This window comes from Rana temporaria, chromosome 3 (genome assembly GCF_905171775.1).
Source record: "Rana temporaria chromosome 3, aRanTem1.1, whole genome shotgun sequence".
Lineage (NCBI taxonomy): Eukaryota > Metazoa > Chordata > Amphibia > Anura > Ranidae > Rana > Rana temporaria.
In genome coordinates this window covers 415,748,896-415,773,694 of record NC_053491.1, presented here as the reverse complement: position 1 = coordinate 415,773,694, position 24,799 = coordinate 415,748,896, and the positions used below count along the sequence as shown (strand labels likewise).

At 42.8% G+C, this 24,799-nt stretch overlaps 1 protein-coding gene across 1 annotated transcript in view; it reads left to right on the top strand.

Annotated features, from left to right (window-relative positions):
- LOC120933097 (zinc metalloproteinase-disintegrin-like batroxstatin-2) overlaps positions 1-24,799 on the top strand; it is a 127,729-nt gene that overhangs the window by 19,422 nt on the left and 83,508 nt on the right. Inside the window, exons 2-7 of the mRNA XM_040346093.1 lie at positions 4,386-4,468; positions 12,060-12,136; positions 12,998-13,076; positions 14,928-15,004; positions 18,461-18,638; positions 22,713-22,775. Coding sequence (XP_040202027.1) covers positions 4,386-4,468; positions 12,060-12,136; positions 12,998-13,076; positions 14,928-15,004; positions 18,461-18,638; positions 22,713-22,775 — 557 coding nt within the window. The remainder of the gene's footprint in view (positions 1-4,385; positions 4,469-12,059; positions 12,137-12,997; positions 13,077-14,927; positions 15,005-18,460; positions 18,639-22,712; positions 22,776-24,799) is intronic.

Genomic DNA, 24,799 nt, shown 5'->3' with positions numbered 1-24,799 from the left:
GGGTCAGAGTGCTGGGGGGATATCTATGGTTTAGAGGGGTTAGAGTGCTGGGGGGATATCTGGGATGTAGAGGGATCAGAGTGCTGGGGGGTACTTAGGGTTTAGAGGGGTCAGAGTGCTGGGGGGACATCTGGGGTGTAGAGGGGTCTGAGTGCTGGGGGCGTATCTGGGATGTAGAGGGGTCAGAGTGCTGGGGGATATCTGGGGTGTAGAGGGGTCAGAGTGCTGGGGGATATCTGGGGTGTAGAGGGGTCAGAGTGCTGGGGGGATATCTGGGGAGTAGAGGGGTCAGAGTGCTGGGGGGATATCTAGGGTGTAGAGGGGTCAGAGTGCTGGTGGATATCTGGGATGTAAAGGTGTCAGAATGCTGGGGGATATCTGGGATGTAGAGGGGTCAGAATGCTGGGGGGATATCTGGGGTGTAGAGGGGTCAGAGTGCTAGGGGGATATCTGGGGTGTAGAGGGGTCAGAGTGCTGGAGGGATATCTAGGGCGTAGAGGAGCCATAGTGCTGGGGAGGCATCAATCTAGCAGATCTATTATATGCCCAGGACAGCTTTGTTACTTTGTAGTATTTTCCCACAGTTTCTTTGCTGTACAGAATGATTGTTCATGTAGTTAATGCGGAGCTTCACCCAAAAGGGGAAGCTCCGCTTGTCTGTCTCCTACCTACTTGATGTCTGTTTACCTGCACTGTCTCCATTGTAGGGGCCCCAGAGCATTACTTTGCCCAGAGGCCCATGATGCTATTAAGACGGCCCCGGTAAAGGGGGGAGGTTTAGGAGCTCACTACTGCCATAGTGCTGATCTATAAGGATATACATGCCTCCTGCATGTATCCTTACCTGTCAAATGTTTCCCCTCTGTCTGTTATAAGAACTGAAAAACTGCAGATTCTGTGGGTGGATCTGTTGTCTGGAGCTCGGTGGGTGGAGTCATGATGTCAGCAGACTCTCCGCCCTCCTCTACACTCCCCTTGTCAACATGTGTTTTTTCCTGTGCATTCCTTACACTAAATTCTGCTATGATCACTAACATCCAGTCAAAATCCAGAAAAGTAACCACATGACTTCAGAAAAGGAGTGGGGGTGGGAATTAAAAAATAATGCCTGTCTCCAGGCTAGTGCATGAGATATGTAAATAACCTGTCACTCACAGCAAGGGGGCAGAACGGACTAAGGTTTTTCTCTATAAGTTCCTTTTTATTTCACTGAACAATAAAAGGGGATTGCTCAGAGCTGGATTAACTCTGTGTGGCAAGAATGGGCACAGATGATAGGAAATCTTATACTCTACTTTGTGACATCAAAAAAATAAATAAAACATTTTGGGTTTACATACACTTTAAATACAAATTATACAAAAAAAGGATTAGTCAAATCCACAAGTGTTTTTTTTTTTTACCACTACTATTCCTTTATACTAGCTTTTGAAATTGGGTGAAAAGTTTAGCACTGGGAAACACTTTTTGAAAGATAAAAAGTGCATTTTATATACAACTATATGCATCAGACCAAAATGAGGGACAACTGAGGAGGAAAGAGGGACAGAGGGACTTTGTTCCCAATGAGGGACAATCCCTTGAAATCAGGGACAGTTGGGAGCTATGGGTATCCTCTGACCCCCATATACTTTCCTTACCTGCACTGCTCCTTTGTAGCTGGAAAAAATACCTGTGTACAGGGAGACATGTGGCCTGTTCTCTATGACGGTGCTCTGGCACATGACCGGGGAGAGATGTCACCACTTTGGTTTGCTAACAAAGGAAATTTCAATACCAGTTGCAGAGAAGCTTGGAGGTGGAAGGAAGCACATAAGGTGAGTATATTGGGGAAAAGGTTAGAGTGTCTCTTTAACCACTTAAGGACTGCCTCCTACACATTTACGTCGGCAGAATGGCACGGCTGGGCACAAGCACGTACAGGTACGTCCTCTTTAAGTGCCCAGCCGTGGGTCGTGGCCGCGCGCCCACAACACGGTCCGAATCTCCGTGACCGCGGGACCCGCGGACCCGATCGCTGATGGAGTCCCGCAATCGGTCCCCAGAGCTGAAGAACGGGGAGAGCTGTGTGTAAACACAGCTTCCCCGTTCTTCACTGTGGCGCCGTGATCGATCGTGTGTTCCCTTTTATAGGGAAACACAATCGATGACGTCAGACCTACAACCACAACCCCCTACAGTTGTAAACACACATGAGGTCACACATAACCCCTTCAGCGCCCCCTTGTGGTTAACTCCCAAACTGCAATTGTAATTTTCACAGTAAACAATGGATTTTTAATGCATTTTTTGCTGTGAAAATGACAATGGTCCCAAAAATGTGTCAGAAGTGTCCCCCAGAATGTCGCAGTCACGAAAAAAATCGATGATCGCCGCCATTAGTAGTAAAAAAAAAAATTAATAAAAATGCAATAAAACTATCCCCTATTTTGTAAATGCTATAAATTTTGCGCAAACCAACCGATAAACGCTTATTGTGATTTTTTTTTACCAAAAATAGGTAGAAGAATACGTATCGGCCTAAACTGAGGAAAAATAGTTTTTTATATATTTTTAGGGGATATTTATTATAGCAAAAAGTAAAAAATATTGAATTTTTTTCAAAATTGTTGCATTATTTTTGTTTATAGCGCAAAAAATAAAAACCGCAGAGGTGATCAAATGCCACCAAAAAAAAGCTCTATTTGTGGGAAAAAAAGGACGCCAATTTTGTTTGGGAGCCACGTTGCACGACTGCGCAATTATCAGTTAAAGCGACGCAGTGCCGAATCGCAAAAACTGGCCGGGTCCTTTAGCTGCCTAAAGGTCCGGGTCTTAAGTGGTTAAGCAGAAAATACAGAAGAGAAGGCACTACGCCACTGTACATTGATGAGATCAAACAGGAAACACCCATAGAGCAGGATATGCTGGTTAAGGTGTTAACATATTACTTCAAAAACCACATATACTATATCTTGTGAAGGTGTCACCTCTCATGTCAGAAATGACCCCCAGTTTAGGTATGGAATCTAAGAGAAGTGATAAAAACCTGACCAAAGTTCTAATTCAGCTATAACATATCAATGTACTTTTAGCACATTTTATTTTGCTGTGCTCGTTCATACCTATAAATGATCAAACTCCTATAATCAGAAGGATCACATGAAAAGCCATATGTTATCTAGTAAATACATTTGTGACGTGCGCATTTCCTTTATGCTTGTTTTTGTTATTTACTTCAGTGTGGCAACCATAGCACTTCTGTTTTTTAATCTTTCAAGACTGTGTTTTACACCAGATATGGAGAGGACCGGTGCTAGACTATACCCACTCCCCCCCAAAAATTTTTTTTTTTTTAAATGAAAAAAAAACAGTAGACAATATCAAAATAAGAAAACATGATGTAAGGTGTCCCCAGGCTCTGATCACCCAAAAATACACATGTAAGGTGTCCCCAGCCTCTGATCACCCAAAAACACACATATGAGGTGTCCCCAACTTCTGATCACCCAAAAAAATGAAAAATACCTATAGTTTAATAGTTATTATTAGTTAGTTAGTTATTATTTCAAATTTTTATTCTTTTGAATTTTCGGATTTTCAAATTTTCAGATTTAGAATTTACGAATTTTCGAATTTACGAATTTACAAATTGCGATCCTAACGAATGACCCAAAAAGTGAAAAAAACAGAACAAATGAAACAAAAACGAAAAAAAAACATTTTTCAGCAGTGCACATGTCTACTAAGCATGCCATTCTCAGTAGGGAATTCTAGGGCTGCTGTGATATAGATATTTCCTAAGGACAGGGCCTGGACAACAAAATAAAAAGGTCTTGCATATGTGTGGTGCTTCCCTTTTAAACCTACGGGTTGGAGTAAGATAAAAGTGCTGTGCTAAGGACATCGTGAGGGATATTAAGCGTTCTGCACTGTTAACCTCAAAATGCTCTGTAGTTTGGGCCGGGACAGGTAAGGCCAGACCAATGTCACTGGCTGAAGTGGAGACAGGTCCTTCCAGTGTGAGGCCTGGCAGGATGATTTAACCTATGACCACCCTCATTATTATTATTGAAATGGGATGAGGGCACATATAGAAAGGTTCCCCCATGTCATGGCCCCCACCTGCAACAAGTGTGCAGGAAAAACATTTTTATTTGCTCTATGCAAAGCTTTTCCATGTGCAACTTACTTTTAAACCTAGTTATAAATTGGGGGTTTGTCATTTTTTGCTTACGCCACACTGCGCTTTCATGTTACAAGCCATTCAGGGCATGGTGTGAAACTTGCGACAATGAGATTTTTATTAGTGAAAAATTTGTTTTATTTTCTGTTTGATATGAATAATGAATGAAATATTTTTTTTTTCATAATAAAAATTAAAGGTGTTGCTGTATTATTTTTAGGATTGAATCCATTTCCTGGGAAACAAAAGTATGAGGTGGTTTATCCTCGAAAACTTCATACTCAGCACAAGAGAGATACACAGGTACAGTAACTGATATATTTATGTGGTACTGTTCACATCGGGAGGCCTAAATTGAAAGGAAATTAACTAATTTAATCATGTATAATGTTTTGTAAATACTGAGAAGCTTCGAAATAATAGTAGGGTAATAATGTTATATATTATAATATATTATCATATTTTATATTTTATGATATATTTTTACTAATTTAAAAAAAATGTCAAGCTGCCTTTCAGCACTGCTTTTTGCCCTAAAGCCCAACTTCTGTGGGTATGTGCACTAAAATAAGTTTTACAAAAAGATAATATTTCAGATATTTTATCCTACAGTATTAAATGTAGCATTTTTATTGAGCAGGACATTATAAATCCTGTATATTTTTGTTTAATATTATTCATTTTAAATTGAATATTGCTGGTTATGTTTGTGTTAATTTTCAATGCTGGGCTCGGCACTTTTGAATCGTTTTTTGTTTTTTTGTTTTATATAATGCAAAATATCAGTAGTTTTTATTTTTGTTTCAATGTTTTTATTGGTGTTTTTCACAAAGACTGGATAATAGTTTTTATTTTAGTGTTTGATTAACATTTGTGTTCCTAGGTATAGTATTTTGTATTGCAATACATTTTTATTTAGATTTCTCAATTCTTCGCTGGTAAGAAACCCCTCAAGAGAGGTTTTCTTTGGAGCTTTATACGTTATGAGACGTTCTCACTATCTCACCTGCATTTTTCCCCCGTATATATTAAATTAGTTATATGGAATGCAGCAGAATTCATTGCTTTGCTCTTTGAAATGACTATGATGGTTTGGGCGAGGCTTAGCTTAGAATCGTAGCAGGGAGACTTCACCAAAATATTGTATGGCAGTTATAAGAAATGTAGCATATCTTCCTGATAAATTTCATTGTGCAACACATTGAAGAATTACTCATCTGTGTTCTACAGGGAGTGCAGAATTATTAGGCAAATGAGTATTTTGACCACATCATCCTCTTTATGCATGTTGTCTTACTCCAAGCTGTATAGGCTCGAAAGCCTACTACCAATTAAGCATATTAGGTGATGTGCATCTCTGTAATGAGAAGGGGTGTGGTCTAATGACATCAACACCCTATATCAGGTGTGCATAATTATTAGGCAACTTCCTTTCCTTTGGCAAAATGGGTCAAAAGAAGGACTTGACAGGCTCAGAAAAGTAAAAAATAGTGAGATATCTTGCAGAGGGATGCAGCAGTCTTAAAATTGCAAAGCTTCTGAAGCGTGATCATCGAACAATCAAGCGTTTCATTCAAAATAGTCAACAGAGTCGCAAGAAGCGTGTGGAAAAACCAAGGCGCAAAATAACTGCCCATGAACTGAGAAAAGTCAAGCGTGCAGCTGCCAAGATGCCACTTGCCACCAGATTGGCCATATTTCAGAGCTGCAACATCACTGGAGTGCCCAAAAGCACAAGGTGTGCAATACTCAGAGACATGGCCAAGGTAAGAAAGGCTGAAAGACGACCACCACTGAACAAGACACACAAGCTGAAACGTCAAGACTGGGCCAAGAAATATCTCAAGACTGATTTTTCTAAGGTTTTATGGACTGATGAAATGAGAGTGAGTCTTGATGGGCCAGATGGATGGGCCCGTGGCTAGATTGGTAAAGGGCAGAGAGCTCCAGTCCGACTCAGACGCCAGCAAGGTGGAGGTGGAGTACTGGTTTGGGCTGGTATTATCAAAGATGAGCTTGTGGGGCCTTTTCGGGTTGAGGATGGAGTCAAGCTCAACTCCCAGTCCTACTGCCAGTTTCTGGAAGACACCTTCTTCAAGCAGTGGTACAGGAAGAAGTCTGCATCCTTCAAGAAAAACATGATTTTCATGCAGGACAATGCTCCATCACACGCGTCCAAGTACTCCACAGCGTGGCTGGCAAGAAAGGGTATAAAAGAAGAAAAACTAATGACATGGCCTCCTTGTTCACCTGATCTGAACCCCATTGAGAACCTGTGGTCCATCATCAAATGTGAGATTTACAAGGAGGGAAAACAGTACACCTCTCTGAACAGTGTCTGGGAGGCTGTGGTTGCTGCTGCACGCAATGTTGATGGTGAACAGATCAAAACACTGACAGAATCCATGGATGGCAGGCTTTTGAGTGTCCTTGCAAAGAAAGGTGGCTTATTGGTCACTGATTTGTTTTTGTTTTGTTTTTGAATGTCAGAAATGTATATTTGTGAATGTTGAGATGTTATATTGGTTTCACTGGTAAAAATAAATAATTGAAATGGGTATATATATTTTTTTTGTTAAGTTGCCTAATAATTATGCACAGTAATAGTCACCTGCACACACAGATATCCCCCTAAAATAGCGAAAACTAAAAACAAACTAAAAACTACTTCCAAAAATATTCAGCTTTGATATTAATGAGTTTTTTGGGTTCATTGAGAACATGGTTGTTGTTCACTAATAAAATTAATCCTCAAAAATACAACTTGCCTAATAATTCTGCACTCCCTGTATTTTTTACCCTTCACCAAAGTTTATGCGTAACCTTGTTATAATGTTGTACATACGTTGGCCCGGATTCACAAAGCACTTACGCCGACGTATCTCGAGATACGCCGCGTAAGTGTAACTATGCGCCGTCGTATCTGTGCGCCGTGCCCACAATCTGAAATACGCCTGAAAATAGGCTGCATACGACCGACGTAACTTTCCTATGCCGGCATATCGTGGGCGCATATTTACGCTGGCTGCAAGGGGCGCTCCCATTGATTTGCTATGCACATATGCAAATGAGGGAGATACGCCGATTCACAAACGTAGTTGCGCCCGGCGCATAATATACACGGTTTGCGTAAGGCGTACGTACGGCGTAAAATTATTCCACATATAGGAGGCGGAACTCATGCAAAGGTATGGACCAGGGAACAGAGCCGTCGTATTTTACGTCGTTTACGTAGTACGTGAATAGGGCTGGGTGTAGGTTACATTCACGTCGTAGGCAGTGATCCGTCGTATCTTAGGGAGTAGTTCCGACGTGATTCCACGCATGCGCACTGGGATGCGTCCATGGGCCAAGCGTCTATGGTGCTTGGCCCATCATTTGCATGGGGTCACGCCTCATTAGCATGGCTCACGCCCACTTCCACCTACGCTGGCTTACGCAGAGGAAGCCCAGCGAAGATTTGAGAGCGAGTGCGAGCACTAGCTTCATGAATACTGTGCTTGCCTCTGTGCGCTGCGTCGGCGTAGCGTATATTAGATACGCTACACCCGCATAAATATGCGCCGATGTATGTGAATCCGGGCCAATGAGTATATTAGCAGTATGTCATGGATGGCCTTTTCTGAATAAGATGGGTCATTGATTTTCACCATTTGATCACCCATTGTGATGTATTTCATATATTAAATATTTTGTGATAAGTGTTTTTTAATCTGATTTTCTGTTCCTGATAAAGCCCCCCTTAATCCCACCCATTGGCATGCAAACTCTTTTCTACACATGATTGGGGATGTGGTGCCAAATCATTAACCATCAATCCTACCCTTTGATTATAATTATAAGAAACCATTATGTAAAGTAACCCAGCAGAGTCTACCTAGAATTAAGCTTAATGATGACAGATCGTGTAAACAATGTAAATGGCGTTTTCATGTTCTGTACAGCAGTCATGATTGTCATTATGCTGTATGTATGCTATACAGTAAAACAAAAAATGGTCTCCCTTATCCCAGATCTCCAGTCCAGTCAGAGCCACAAAAATATTTTAACCACTTGCTTACTGGGCACATATTTTTATTTTTTGCGCTATAAACAAAAAAAGAGCAACAATTTTGAAAAAAAACACAATATTTTTTACTTTTTGCTATAATAAATATCCAATTTTTAAAAAATAAAATAAAAAATGTTTTCTCAGTTCAAGCCGATACGTTTTCTTCTACATATTTTTGGTAAAAAAAAATAAAAAAATCGCAATAAGCGTGTAGTGACTGGTTTGTGCAAAAGTTATAGCGCCTACAAAATAGTAAACATAATTTTTTTTTTTTATTATTTCTTTTTTACTAGTAATGGCGGCGATCTGTGATTTTTTTATTGGGACTGCGATATTATGGCGGACACATCGGACACTTTTGACACATTTTTGGGACCATTCACATTTATACAGCGAACAGTGCTATAAATATGCACTGATTACTGTATAGATGTGACTGGCAGGGAAGGGGATAACAATAGGGGGTGAGGAAGGGGTTAAATGTGTACACTGCATAGTGTTTCTAACTGTGGGGGCAGGGGACTGACTGAGGGAGGTGACCGATCTGTGTCCCTATGTACAAGGGACACAGCATCGATCTCCTCTCCCTGACAGGACGTGGATCTCTGTGTTTACACACAGAGATCCACTGTCCTGCTCAGTTACTGGGCAATCGCGGGTGCCCGGCGGCCATCGAGGCCACCGGGCACGCACATCGTATTCCCAGTAACGCGGCGGGTGCGCGCATCACAGGCGGCGCGCGCCCTCTAGTAGCTATAAAAGACAAGGACGTTATATGACGTCCTGTCAGAACAATAGCGCAATCGTGCCGCGGTCAATTGACGACGGCCGGTAGTATAGTGGTTAAAGTATAACTAAAGGCAAAACTTATTTTTTTTTTTTTTAAAGATTTTTATTGGTTTTCATCAGAAAAAAGTTAGTTCAGCAATAGAGGTGACAATGACATTACCATATAAACATGGAGATAAGATATGAACATAAATAGTAGTTGTGACATTAAATAGCCACAGTAGACAAATACTATAAGAGTAGATTAAGGTTAGCCAACCCTCCAGACCCATGTCCCCCCACTCAAGATTGATTGATTCCTGGGATCATGGGTATACCAATGTGTTGAGCCCATGGTTCCCAAGTCGCCTTAGTCTTTTTGCCTGAATCAAATAGGGTGCTTACCATCTTATCTTGGGACATTATCCAAGAGATTGTGGTCCCTACTGCATTATTTAAGAGAAAGTATTCTTTTAGCGCCTTTTCTAATTATACTACTCTAATGGGATCGCTCAAGATCGATTCATTGAGTCTCCAGTGGGATAGCCCCACATGATCAAAGCGTTTCCGCAGGGAGAGTATGACCATGGAGTGCCCTGACTATACAGTATCCTTAATAAAGGATTTGATTGCCCAAGAGATGTGATTTGTGGATAATAGTATATGGTCTATAGAGTTGCAATAGAACTGCCCCAGTCATGGCACACTCTTGATCAGAAATAATAAAAACAGTTATTATCTGCAAAGATCGCAACCCACAAGAGAACAAAACAAATGCCTATCTCATTGAAAAGGAAGGAAAAAGGGTATGGGGAGGGGAAAAGGTAGGTAATTTGCATAAAAAAAGTAGAGATAAAAAAGGGGGGGGGGACAATAATCAAAATAGGAAACCAGTTTAAAAGGGGAGTAATTCCCTTGACCAGATGCCTGGCATAACCAGGGTAGATGTGGAGTGAAGCGGTCAGAAGTGGTCATGGAGCCCATTGTCCTTGGAACGCTTCCATTTCGGACCCCAAGTTTTTGAATTCAGCATGAATGTCCCCAGTAATTTTAGCCGCCGTTTGTGTTAGGCCTCTGTCCCGTTATTCGGACAGTTTGAGAAAAATATTTGTTGAGTTCCAGTGCAGTTCTGGGCCTAGGCTCCCTGACGCTGGGATGTCAGTGGGACGAATATGAGAGAATTCTATTGGGGATAGCATGAGGTCCTCCATTGTCTGCCCTATGAGAGATTCAGTCGAGGCTGGGGAGGGAGCCACATTCTGATGGCTGCTTTCCTTCTCTCTTTGGGGTGTATGTGAGTATTGCAGGTGTGAGAACTTGCCATTGTTCTGCGTGTCCCTATGCTCCAGGGTCGTTACTAGATGCAAATTGAGGTCTGAGATCACAGCGAGCCGTATCCCCAGACATATGATGATCCCAGAGGTTTTCCGCCAACCGATGCCGCTTTTGTGGCTCGTCCTGTGGGTCAAGATTGACTATCGGGTGCGCTGGATGGGCGGAGCAGTACAGAGCTTCAAGCTCAAGCAGCCATGTTGGGAACCTCTGTGCATGCGCCTTCTTTTTTTTTGTTTTGGATAGATTCAAGAGGGATTAGAAAGCCTGTCAATTTTTAATGCTGTCTGTGCCTCTGTTAGGAAGATTCACCCTCACAAAAAAAAAAAAAAAAAATTCCAAATATTGGGTTGTCAGCAGAACAGTAATAGAGGGGAGATATTCCAATGGGGACACTAGTTTTGGCCTGGTGACACACTGAGATTCCCTTACTTTGGAATGAATTCCCCTCACTTATTGTTTTTTCTATGGGATAGAAAGTGAAGGAAAAACTTCCCCAATGGGATACAAATGGCAAAATACCAAAAATAAAACTCATGGGGTTATAATCCAAAATGAAATTTCCTTTAGGTACACGTTAAAGGTTTGTACACCTTAAAATGAGAAAATATGAGTAAGCAAAGTATGTGGACACCCATCCAAATTACTGAGTTTGGCATACATTGAAAAGAATGTGGTCACCCCTGCAAATTACTGTGTGGAACAAACTGGAACTCCAATTGTGTGGCAGGTCTTCTCATCCAATGTCAGTAGCTATCCTCACACATTTTTTTTGGCTGAATGGGTACAAATCTCCAGATAAAAAACAGGAAAATCTTGTGGAACACCTTCACAGTTATGAGAAAAATTATAGACAGTACCTATTTTCTAAAAGAATAATAATAATAATAATAAAAAAAAAAACAATAAATATAGAACGTGACTTGAGTGTTATCCTTAAAAAAATATGTGGTACGGAAACAGTTAACGTGTCATGAACGTTCTGCTCGCTTCCGTGGGCATATGCCTGCGCGCATGCGTGGGCGCGCGCCTGTGCGCATGCGTGGAACGCGACCGTTGCCCGCATCTGTGCGCATGCGCGCACGTTAGGCGCACGTTTGCCGCACGTCATACGCAGCGTCCTGCTGCCTATAAAAGACACTGCCTGAATGGGGCATATTGCGGCTTGATCTGCATGTGTTCCTGTGCTCTTGTTTTGCATCCTGCATTCTGCATCCTGACCCAGTGTATGACCCGGCTTGCTGACTCCGTTACCTTCTCCAACCCTGACCCCGGCTTGCCGACTCTGCCTCTCTCCTGCCTGATTACCCGTTACCTGAACCCGGCTTGGACTCCGACTATTCTTCTGCCTACTGTTACTGCTGATCCCTTCCAAGTGTACGACCCGGCTTGTCTGACTCTGCTAACTACGCCTGCCACTCTGCTGACCTGCACCTGCTGTCTGCATCCTCTACTCTGCGACCTGCATCACCTGCTCCCTATCCAGCAGTTCCAGCTTCCTCTGCAGCTACACCAGATCTGGCACCCTTACTTCACCGTGCTCAGAGACCTCTGTCCCCATTCCAGCGGTCTCTAAGCCGGGGCTGTACGGGAGGTCTTCCTCCACGCTTCAGGCTCACACTCAGGTACGTAACATAACGTTAGATTAATGGGAACAATCCTCATTTTATTTCTGCCAAATTACTGTTAATGTGGTTCTTAGAAGATGTCATACATGTGTTCATACTACTCCTATCTTCACAGAGCAAATATCCAGACCTGGTGCATTATGGGATAGAATTAAATGGACAGCCACTAGAACTTCATCTGGAAAAGACTGAGTGAGTATCTCTTACACATTGCACACTTATTTTTTGAATGTAAAGTACCTCTTTTTAGGAGTAAACCTTGCCGACCGCCTAACTGTAAATTTACATCATTACTTTGACATTAAATACTAAGGTTATGGCAGCAGCTAGTTGCCATAACCCCGGTATCTTTATTTACAGTAGGCGGCCGGCTTTCCATATAAAAGTGGTCCCGGCAGCCAATTCGCAGCAGGATCACTTTTGTAGTCAGTGGGAGAGGTCCCACCTCCCGCCACTTTCCGGTGTCTTACTGGATTTACCAGAGCCATCGGTAAACCTGGAAGCGATACGGTCTGATTGGTGGATGGGCAGGAAGTCAAGTGAGGGTAGAATGGCCCTCACTTGTCTCTATGCCCTTAGCGGATCAAGGCGACGTCTGACGTCACTTCCACATCTCCGAGCATAAAGGGCTGATCTATTTTTTGTTAAAGATAAAACTAAATGTTTTTTGGTCTGAAAGGTAAATGAGAGATCTGGGGTCTTTTTGGGTTAACTTTACAATTTTTTGTTTATTTTTTTTAATCATTAAAATTTATTTTTTGCCCAAAACTGTTGTTTGGAAGACCGTTGCGCAAATACAGTGTGGCATAAAATATTACAACGACCGACATTTTATTCTCTAGGATCTCTGCTAAAAAAAATATATATAAATAATGTTTGGAGGTTCTAAGTCATTTTCTAGAAAAAAATTACAGATTTTTACTTGTAAACAACAAATGTCAGAAAAAGGCCTGGTCTTAAAGTGGTTAAGTGACCATTCCTGTTACTGAACTATAGGAAAATATTTTTGCTTTGCACTAAATTTTATAAAGCATATTTTCTATTTTTATATAGAGACCTGCTAACTAGCAACTATACAGAGACTCATTATCTGGATGATGGTACTCCAGTCACTACAAGTCCAGCATGGCAGGTATGTGGAATGATAATGATTGTATTGCAGCTTCATTTAATGTTTTACCTTGAAAAGTTTATCTACCTTGAACAGAGCTTTAGGTTACTTTGGACTTTGTAAAACATTTGAAACCTAATCACCTACTTGACTTGCCTTAAAATTTCTCACTCATATTTAGACCAAGATCTTTTGTCTACTATGCAACATGACCCCTCCTAAATTATCTAAAGAAATACATGTAAAATACAGCCCAAACATGGTGACATTTCTGCTCTGTAGGACACAAGCCATTGAGGCAAGGAGGTGCTCCACTTTGTAGTTCTAGAGGTTTAGCAAGCTGGAAGAAGGCCAAACCCAGTTTCACAGCTTTAAGTGGCCTTGACCCTTTGACCAACAAACCTAAAGTGCAGGTTGGCCTATGTAGAGCTATATAAATTTATATCAGGGCTGAAGCTGTATATGATATTGTAAACTCTCATCTATTAATGTCATAAGGAACCCTTCAGTTCAACACAACCATTTCATGATCTCTCCCCAGACAAAATGGTATAGCGATTGTAAAAAGAACCAGTGTTTTAGCAGCAGGAGTAGAAGTAGCAATTGCCTCTGAGACCATGGCCCTGGAATGTCCAAATCAAATAGATTTTTTTTTTTAAAACCATGAATTATGGATTAAAAAGAGCACTCCTGATATGTTGAGCATTAATCACTTGTTTTTTTTAGGTGGTAATAAACCCAAATGCAAGCATTTATTATATTGTGGCTTGCAAGCTCAAAGATGCGATGGCTGTATTAGTTTCCTTTTTTAGGCTTTCTTTCTTATATTTTCACCCAGTAGTAAATCTAATGTTTTTCAAACCAACAAGATCTCTTGCAGACGTATCAGTCACATGGGTGATAAAAACCATTTAACTCTGTCAAGGGTGCTTGCAATGATCTGTTTTATTTAATTATGTAAAATCTTTATGCCAAAAAGGAAAGAAAATGTGTTTGCTGTAACTACTTTTAAAGTAGTAGTTGGAGTTTTGCTTCAATGTGTTAGTGTATCTAAATTTGCTAGTACATCTAATGCCCCGTACACACGACCAGTTTTCCTGTCGGAAAAAGTCAGATGAGAGCTTTTGCCCCGGAAATTCTGACCGTGTGTATACTCCATCAGACTTTTTCCAACAGGAAAACTGCTGGAAAAGAGAGCAGGAAAAAATCCTAGCGGATTTTCATCTGTATGCAATTTCAATGTGCAAAAAAAACGTGCATGCTCAGAATCAAGTCAATGCATGTTCAGAAGCATTGAACTTCATTTTCTTGGCTTGTCGTTGTCTTTTACGTCAGCGCGTTCTTGGCAGTCAAAATTTCACTGAACTTTTGTGTGATTGTGTGTATGCAAGGCAGGCTTGAGGAGAAATTCCGTCGGGAAAACCATAGTTTTTTTTTTTTTTTCGACGGTACACCCAATTGTGTGTACGGGGCATAACACTCCACTCCCCCCAGACTGACAATGCTGCGGTCCAAATGTGCACCTGTACTCTGTCATCCAGATTGGAGACACTATAATAAAGGAGGTGTGTTACTGGTTAAATCATCAGTTGAAAACAGAGGTGGAAAATGTCTAAAAAAGAAAACTAATGCAGCTACCAAATCTAATGATTGGTAAACTGCAATACATTACATTTTTAGTTTTGGGTTTAATGCCGCTTTAATATGGTAGTTCAAACTGATGAGGTATCATTGTGCCCTTGTCACAGTTTGCCAGAGGTATTTACCCACATCTCTGTAGAGAACTCATGTTTTTAACTCTAATACCCCAGATAAGAAAATAGTTTAGCTCTATGCTTCTGGCTTTAAGACAATAAACACATTTTTTTGCAGGATAACTGCTATTATCAGGGTCGTGTGAAGAATGACAACAACTCCCAAGTCAGCCTCAGCGTGTGCCATGGGTTAAGGTAAGTTAAAGGAGAAAACAATAAGGGAAGTGTCAGGACCATTAAGGTAAGTACTCACCGAGGCCGAGATGCTGAGGGCGGCTCACCTTTGCGACCCTGTGCAGACCACTCCCTGGAGTTAGAACAGAGGAGGGACGGCACAAGGAGGCACCGGTGCCGGGAACCGGTAGGCAGACTTGGTGCAGCTGACGAAAACAGGGCAGGTGCAGAGGACTGGAGACAGTCGTTGATCAGGCAGGAACAGGCAGGTAAGTCCAGAAGGGACCAACAGGAAACAAAGGTAAATCCGGGTCACAGGCCGTGGGTCAGGAGTTGGAGAGATCAGAGGAAGTCCGTGAGAGCAAGCCAAGGTCAAGGGGCAGGAGACAACAGCAAATCCGATAAGCAGGCAGGGGTCAAGTGTAGGAGACGGCAGAGAATAGTCAAGGTCCAATCCGGGTCAAACAGGTCAGGGTATTCAGGTTTCAAGGTTCTCTCACAGGGTAAAGCTGACAACGAACCAGCCATTAGCAAAGGGGAAGGGGCTGGCTTAAATAGGCCGCACTGGCCACTGATTGGTCCACAGAAGTACAGGTTCAGAACCAGGCTCCAACGGACAGCACACAGAATAGCACTGAGCAGTGGCTCAGAGACAAAGAGCCGGACCTGAAAATGGAGAGGTCCCAGGTTCGATTCTACCCAGGACCAACTGGGGAATGTGACCGTGAAAGGTCTGTGCCCTGACAGTGCCCCCCCCCCCTAGGGGCGGACTCCGGACGCCCAAACTGTCCATTAGTTCCGGATGCTCCTGATGGAAGCTCGGATAGAACAGGGAGCATGTAGATCTTTACTTTTTCTTTTTGGACTTAGTTGATCCTGAAGTTCTGGTAGGGGGTGCCCTCCTCGCTTGTAAAGCTCGTTCAAATATCTCCAGATCCCGTTTACAAACCATGGTACCATTTGAGGCATATGTGCAGTCTGGAGGGAGAACTTCACTTGGGGAGATATGATCTGGAATTTCAACTGGGGACACAGGAACTGAAGACACTGGAACTGGGGACACAGGAACCGAAGACACTGGAACTGGGGACACAGGAACCGAAGACACTGGAACTGGGGATACAGGAACTGAAGACACAGGAACTGGGGACACTGGAACTGGGGACACTGGAACTGGGGACACTGGAACTGGGGACACTGGAACTGGGGACACTGGAACTGGGGACATAGGAACTGGGGACATAGGAACTGGGGACACTGGAACTGGGGACACAGGAACCGAAGACACTGGAACTGGGGATACAGGAACTGAAGACACAGGAACTGGGGACACTGGAACTGGGGACACTGGAACTGGGGACACTGGAACTGGGGACACTGGAACTGGGGACACTGGAACTGGGGACATAGGAACTGGGGACATAGGAACTGGGGACACAGGAACTGGGGACATAGGAACTGGGGACACTGGAACTGGGGACACAGGAACCGAAGACACTGGAACTGGGGACACAGGAACCGAAGACACTGGAACTGGGGACACAGGAACCGAAGACACTGGAACTGGGGACACAGGAACCGGAACTGGGGACACTGGAAAGGTAGGTACAGATTCTGAGGCATAGAAAAAACTCCCAATAGTACCCAGCTGAAGAAGCTTTGGCCGAGGTGGGCGAGTTGGGCAGAGCGATATAAGGTGCCCGCTAGCACCACAATAAAAGCAAAGTCCATAGCCTCTCCTCCGCTCTCTTTCTACCTCAGATAGGCTGGACCGGATGGCCCCGATCTGCATGGGTTCTTCCTCCTCCAAGTTAGGCGTGTGTGCATCCACAGAAATGTCAAGACCTTGTGATGGGGAAGCTTCCAGGCTGGGCACATACGGAGTCTCATAATTTGGCACACACTGGGCTGGCTGGAGGTCATAACCGTACTGGGGCTTCCTATCCCTGGGTACCCGTAGGCCCCGTGAACTAAGAGCAGACCTGGGGGCGCTGGTCTTCTTGGAAACAGGAATATATGAGTCCAGCGCAGCCATGAACGTCTCCCAGCTGTCCAAGACTGGATTCTTTTCCTGCAACAGCAGATGAGCCCATGATTTGATCTGCCCTGTTAGCAAATTGAGGGAGGCTCGAACCTTAATATAATCCGTGGCATAGGTCCTAGGTTTGAGGGTGAACAACAGCTCACAATCAGTTTTAAAGCACAGGAAGGATGCACGGCTACCACCAAATTTTTCTGGCATGACAACAAATGGTTCATAACATGCTGGTTCCAGGGCTGGGCATGTTGTCCCTTTAAATTTTTGGATTTCTTGTTGTAGTTCCTGAATAGTATGGTTCAGGCTGGAGACTTGCAGAGCCAGAGAGGTGAGCATCTTGTACAAGTCTGCGGACTCCATATTAGTTAGTCCATTATGTAAGGGTTTACCTTCTTGCAATTTTTGAACGGCAACCATCAAAACAGACACCTGTTGACACAGGTTTTCAAGGTGTGAGCATGCCCTGTCGGCCTCAGACATAATGGCTGGTTCGTACTGTCAGGACCATTAAGGTAAGTACTCACCGAGGCCGAGATGCTGAGGGCGGCTCACCTTTGCGACCCTGTGCAGACCACTCCCTGGAGTTAGAACAGAGGAGGGACGGCACAAGGAGGCACCGGTGCCGGGAACCGGTAGGCAGACTTGGTGCAGCTGACGAAAACAGGGCAGGTGCAGAGGACTGGAGACAGTCGTTGATCAGGCAGGAACAGGCAGGTAAGTCCAGAAGGGACCAACAGGAAACAAAGGCAAATCTGGGTCACAGGCCGTGGGTCAGGAGTTGGAGAGATCAGAGGAAGTCCGTGAGAGCAAGCCAAGGTCAAGGGGCAGGAGACAACAGCAAATCCGATAAGCAGGCAGGGGTCAAGTGTAGGAGACGGCAGAGAATAGTCAAGGTCCAATCCGGGTCAAACAGGTCAGGGTATTCAGGTTTCAAGGTTCTCTCACAGGGTAAAGCTGACAACGAACCAGCCATTAGCAAAGGGGAAGGGGCTGGCTTAAATAGGCCGCACTGGCCACTGATTGGTCCACAGAAGTACAGGTTCAGAACCAGGCTCCAACGGACAGCACACAGAATAGCACTGAGCAGTGGCTCAGAGACAAAGAGCCGGCCCTGAAAATGGAGAGGTCCCAGGTTCGATTCTACCCAGGACCAACTGGGGAATGTGACCGTGAAAGGTCTGTGCCCTGACAGGAAGCTATGCTACAAGGACTGTACGTAGAATATTATATAAGCACAGCACTGGAAAATAAGGAACTAGCATACAGTAAGGTCTTCCACAGATTTCAATCTTCCCACATTATTTCGATATGATTCGTCTGCATTGCTCAAGATATGCCCCTTTGAACTTGGGACAAAACCGCTCAAATGTAGACCGTTGAAATGTATGGTTATATAGTAAGCAACTTTGTAGGTAATATCGTTTTGTCTTTTATTTTAGTGGTTTTATCATGACACAAGAACAGCAACTGTTGATTGAACCTTTGAAGACTGAGAATGGCGCACATGCTGTGTATTCTTATCAAGCCCAGGAGGCCCCCAAAACCTGTGGTGTGGACCATACCATGTACAATGATACCATAAAGACAAAGATATCTTTTTCCACAAGCAACAATGAGGTAGGAAACATATGCTCTATATTCATAAGGCAAAAATTATATTAGAATGCATCTTTCATTCACTAGATTAGAAATACTGACCTTTATTTGTTGGCTGTAGAGTACTTTATCGTGTTCTGTCTGCTGTTGGTCCTACTGGCCACAGTGAATTTGGGTTTAACTGCTGTTTGCATTGCTATGTCTGTATATGGAAAAGTACACCACAAGTAGGACAAAAATGGTACCACACTGTAATGTCATTTCTGAATAATGGCACAGGGTGCTATGAGATGGCAGTGGAAGATTCATAGATTTCTTATACCCAACTACATATTTATCTAATTTATTAATGTATTGAAACTGTTTATTGAGTTTTACAAGTTCAACATACAGACAAAACAACAATAAAACATTGCTGTGTTACCCACACAGGGGCGTATAATAAATGGCATAACTGAATCATTCAAATGAGCACGGGTAACATCAAAATAAGGCTGGTGCAAATCCTAGGTGGGAATTATACAACAAACAACATGACATTAGGAGGATGAGAATAAAAACTTTTAAGGTGTCATCAACCAAGAAAAAAAGCAAAAAGTAAAAAGCAAAAGAGTCTCTGTTAATGATGAAGGTCATGTTGGTATCAAAACCACAGCCATGTCATATTATGAGGAGGCAGTGGAAGGATCTGTCATCCACTTGGACCATATTTTATCATATGTGGTTGAGGTGCCACGATTGGTATAAGTGTCTTTGTAAAGTGGAAGATTATTGTTTATACGGTAAGTGGTTTCCAAAAGGAAGTAGAAGGAGGGAGCCTCTTTATCAAATGCAAGGCAATAGCATTCCTGGCATAGTAAGGAAGTAGGCTGACCAAAGTCTTTCCCATCCTGGTAGGGATGAGATTACCCACCAGGCCCAATAGGCAGACTTCCATAGCCATTGGGACCAGGGTCTGAACAAATGCATTAATGATGAATAATTCCAGAGCTCAGTAAAAACAAACTACATACCGTATTTATCTTTCCTTTAGCTTATTTGTTTCCAAAAAAGGCTCAAGCTACTCTGTATAAATATAACATCCCCTCTTCACTGTTTTCTGATCATTAATTTATTTGTCTTTGTGTCCGTCAGTATAGAAATAAAGTGTAATTTTTTTTAAAAAAAAAAGAGCCTTGCAAAGTGCAGTATCTTTTAAGGGATGTCTAGCATTGGTACTGGTACTCTTATAGGTAGTACCAGTGGGGAAGCTAGACATTATTTCACCCGGTGCAAAGAATCAGTTCGGTGCCCCCCTTATGGGACAAGATTAGGCAGAAGTGAGAAACTCCCAGGCCATAGCTGTTGAGTCAGCTGTCTGTCCCCTCCCCCATGCTCCTCTGTCATCCCCCCTGCTCCTCTGGTCCTCCCCATGCTTCTTTGTCCCCCCAGGTGAACGCTGCGGGGAGGGAGAGGAGGTGAGCGCTGCGGGAAGGGAGAGACAGAGGAGCGGAAGGGGGGCGGCGGTGTGCTGCCACTGAAGCCGGCCCACTGAGCCATCGGCCCACCGGGAAACTCCCTGTAGTCCCAATGGCCAGTCCATCCCTGGCAGGGCAGAAGCAACATCTAAACGTCAGTTCCGCCCATGCTTCTTAAAGCATTATTTTCTTCTTGTAATTTTTTCAAATGACAATTTTTTTTTTTTTTGCATTTTAGTCTAAATATGAGATCTGAGGTCTTTTTGACCCCAGATCTCATATTTAAGAGGACCTGTCATGCTTTTTTTCTATTACAAGGGATGTTTACATTCCTTGTAATAGGAATAAAAGTGATCCATTGTTTTGTTTTTTTTGTGTAAAAATATATAAAATAAATAAAAATAAATAAGAAAACAAAAAATTTTTTTTTAAAGCACCCCGTCACGACGAGCTCGCGCGCAGAAGCGAACGCATACGTGAGTAGCGCCCGCATATGAAAACGGTGTTCAAACCACACAAGTGAGGTATCACCGCGATCGTTAGAGCGAGAGCAATAATTCTAGCCCTAGACCTCCTCTGTAGCTCAAAAGATGCAACCTATATAATTTTTTAAGCGTCGCCTACAGAGATTTTTAAGGGTAAAAGTTTGACGCCATTCCACTAGCGGGCACAAATTTGAAGCGTGACATGTTGGGTATCATTTTACTCGGCGTAACATTATCTTTCACAATATATAAAACAATTGGGCTAACTTTACTGTTGTCTTATTTTTTAATACAAAAAAGTAATTTTTTTCCCAAAAAAGTGCGATTGTAAGACAGCTGTCGCAAATATGGTGTGACAAAAAGTATTGCAATGACTGCCATTTTATCCTCTAAGGTTTTAGAAAAAAATATATAATGTTTGGGGGTTTTAAGTAATTCTCTAGCAAAAAAAACTGTTTAAGCCTAGGTTCACACTGCTGCGAATTCAAAATCGCGGTAAAATGCGCGATTTTACAGCGATTTCACCGCGGCCCGAAATAGCAAAAAGTAGTACAGGAACTACTTTTTGAAATCGCAGATGCGGCGTCGCACTGATTAGGACAGTGCCATTGCCGACAATTGCCGCCGATTTGAGATGCGATTTGACATGTCAAATCGCATCTCAAATCGTTCCAAATCGTACCCAGTGTGAACCAGGGTTTAATCTTGTAAACGCCAAATCTGAAAAACAGGCTCGGTCCTTAAGTGGCTAGAGAAATACCTTGTTATTCAAACTGGTTAGGTGAGATCAGGTGAAGTGCTTTTATCCTTCTGCAAAGGTAATGATGACTGAGGAAAAGTCTCTGCCACAGACCCTCCTTAGCATGAACGTCAGGGAGACCCCTCCACCACAGGCCCTCTCTGATTGCAGTTACGGAGGCAATCCTCCTTAGGTGAATTACGCCTCAATCTCCTTCTTAACATCGCCCAGGTACCGACTGACAGGGGAATCAATCGTTCAGTGTCTGGCTACCTTGATTCCCGGTGGTTTGTCTAAATCCTTTTGGACCGCCAGCCTCTCATTGGCGCTCCTCAGACAGACTCCCCACTGTACAGCTATACCACTTGGGATCCTCAGAGGTGGGAACCCAGTCGATCACTGGGTCCGCGTCGCTGCTCAAATGCTCCGGACCAACATAGTCCCGGAACACCGCGTGGCACGCACGCCCCGGTAGGCCATAACGCCGGGGCGCCGTGATGTGGTCACCCTAAAGGTGGGTGCCACACTGGGCGAAGAAGACCCAGAACCAATGGCATCTGGCCCATAAATACCCTCCCCCAGCATGCACAGCAAGGCTCAACCCTCCTGATTGGCCGCTGGGGAAGAGCACACAAACCTTGACTCCACTGCTGCCATCTACTGCACTGGGGTGGGAAGAACACCCCAGTACAACAGAATGAGCCCACAGCACAGCCAAGCTACAACAGAGACCCTGTTTTGAACATAACAATTTGGATCAAAGGCTAACTAAACTCTGATCCCCCTTTAAATTTAAATAGCACGGTACCTTAAAGTAACCAGGCGCTACACATATATCTCACAATGATAATTTTCTCCCTCCCTAGCTCATTCATCACCACACAGTCAAGTTCCAGAGTACTGTGATTTAGTGAAAATAGAGGATTTATTATCATATCTGCATAGACTCATAAGATGGCCCTCATGGCATGGCTTAAAATGGGCTCCATACACCCTCCAAGCCACAATCTATGTGACATTGGAGAAAGGGTTCAGGAACAATAGGACTTCCTTGTGGAACATAACATTATCTGGTTCTAGTGTCACTGCCATTCAATACAACTCACAGACATTTTCCAGCTGAATGGAAGCAGGCCGAACTGCCTCAGTTCTGAATGAGAATAAGGAAGGAAGTTATCCCAGTGCTAGTCCCATTTATTTTGGATAGGCTGCATGGTATGAAAATGGCAGCATGTCCCAGTGCTACACAGGATGGGCATATATATCATGATTGGTATTTGTAGGGAAATATACAGTACGTCCTGTCATGGCCAGCATTGAGTTTGTACTTATTTCGGTAAAATTATTTATTAGACTTGTTTACACTTCCCAAATCATTGTTTACACTTTAATAAGCTTTCTTTCACTTTTACAGAAAAGGGCATTCCTTAAGGCAAGAAAATATATCGAGCTGTACATGGTTGCTGATAAATCCATGGTAAGATGACATTGCATTTGTGTACTACTACTTGCACAGGGGATGCATATAAATTACACTAGTGTAATAACCCCAGAAAAATATTTGAAAAATGACCATTAAAGATAAAATGAGAACCTATATATAGTAAGCTGGTTAAGTTAATGCCACAATTCCACCATATCGTGCCAATCCATATGCACAAAAAAAAGGAATATAATTAATTTTCCCCAAGATCCATGGTGTGCATCGCCAAAAGCAAACAGAAAAGCTCCAAATAGTCCCATTTTTGGAGGGACGTTATCTCTTTTTGGACCAATCTATCTGCACCTTAAGAGGAGAGATGAAGGCACACACAAAATAAAAGCTGCTGTTACTAGTTTATTAATGCAACCATTCCACAGGCCGAACACCTAAACCCCTTCCTTACCATCTGCCCCTCATATATTCTCAGTTGTCCTATTTTGGGTCTGATGAATAACCCTCTTTACATTTAACTCATCAGGTTACAAACATGATACATTACATTAAACATTTCATCGAACTTGTTTGTTTGTATCCATGTGTCAAGTGAATCTGTATGGTAGTGGTTTTATAATTACCAGTCAGCTGCTGCACCTGCAGGGCTCTAATGGGGAAAGATGCAGGGTCTGCATCCATTTAGATGTGATTTCCCTTTGAGAGTACCTTAACAAAAATCTATTTTTTGTTGCAGGGGATGCTCAAAACCTGATATGTATCTTAGTGTAGACTTCTGGGAAAATCAATAAGCCAATCACACAAGCAGGAAATTAAATTTCTGGGGGGGGGGGGGGGTTCTGTACACCATTTGTGTACAGAACACCTCCAGGGAGCCATTATACATTGCATTTTACAGAAAATTACAGAGCTGCAGATTTAAACAGGTCATTTTTAACAACATTCCATGTACAATGTATATGCTTTATTATTATTATTATTTTTGCACGTTTTTGCACATTTTTTCTCCCACGAAAGTAGAGTTACCCTTTAAAATGCATTACAGTGTTTTCTTGCAATATTCGGTGTCTACCATTTAGATTTAATTCTTCTTAGAGGTGACTAAGATAGGATTCTTAAAGTGGTTGTTAACCCACCAATGCATGTTTCAATAATGTGCTCTGTTTTTTACTGTGCTGACAAATCTGATTAGTATTTCAGGGCAGAAAGGGGCATTGCCGTTGTCGACTTAAACAGGAATTTAGGAGCACACTGGACTTCTGGCAGATTATTGGATATTTTTCTGTACTTAGAACATTATTAATGGAAAAACATGGGAAAATATGCATGCATTGGAGATATGTACTATTTTTTGATGTCCTTACATACACTTTAAGTTCTCTTTTATGTGGTTCTTCAAAAGGATGTGTCCCATAAGTGTTTGTGATAGAGTTTTGAGACACATATTTTATTGCAATTACATATGTGATACCATGGTGTTTAAAACACAGTTAATTTAACATTCAACAAGCTTTCACTGGTGGTGAATAATTTGATGTATATTAAAACACATTCACTGGAAAGTTACACCTCTAGTGAATGTTGGGTGATTGTAACATTCACTGCTTTATAAATATATCCCTTAAAGAGGAGGTCCGCCCACCCCTGCAAATATTAAAAACCAGCAGCTACACATACTGCAGCTGCTGACTTTTAATAATAGGACACTTACTTGTCCTGGAGTCCAGTGATGTCAGCACCGCAGCTGATATTTCCATCAGCTGTCAGGTGCTGCTGCTGGTAAAGGAACCCAGTAATGAAGCATTACGTCTTCACGCCGGGTCCCTACTGTGCATGCGCGAGGCACCGCTGCGCTCTCCTACTGGCTGGTGGCAAGGGAAGGAGGCGGGAGAAGAAGGAAGCTAAGCTGTGACGTAATGAGCCGTGTCCGGCTGTCCCGGAAGTGGGGATAGGATAACTGTCAAAGACAGGTATCTGCTTCCCCCCGAAAGGTGCCAAATGTGGCACTGGAGGGAGGGATGGGAAAAATTAGCATAAGTTCCACTTTGGGTGGAACTTCGCTTTAA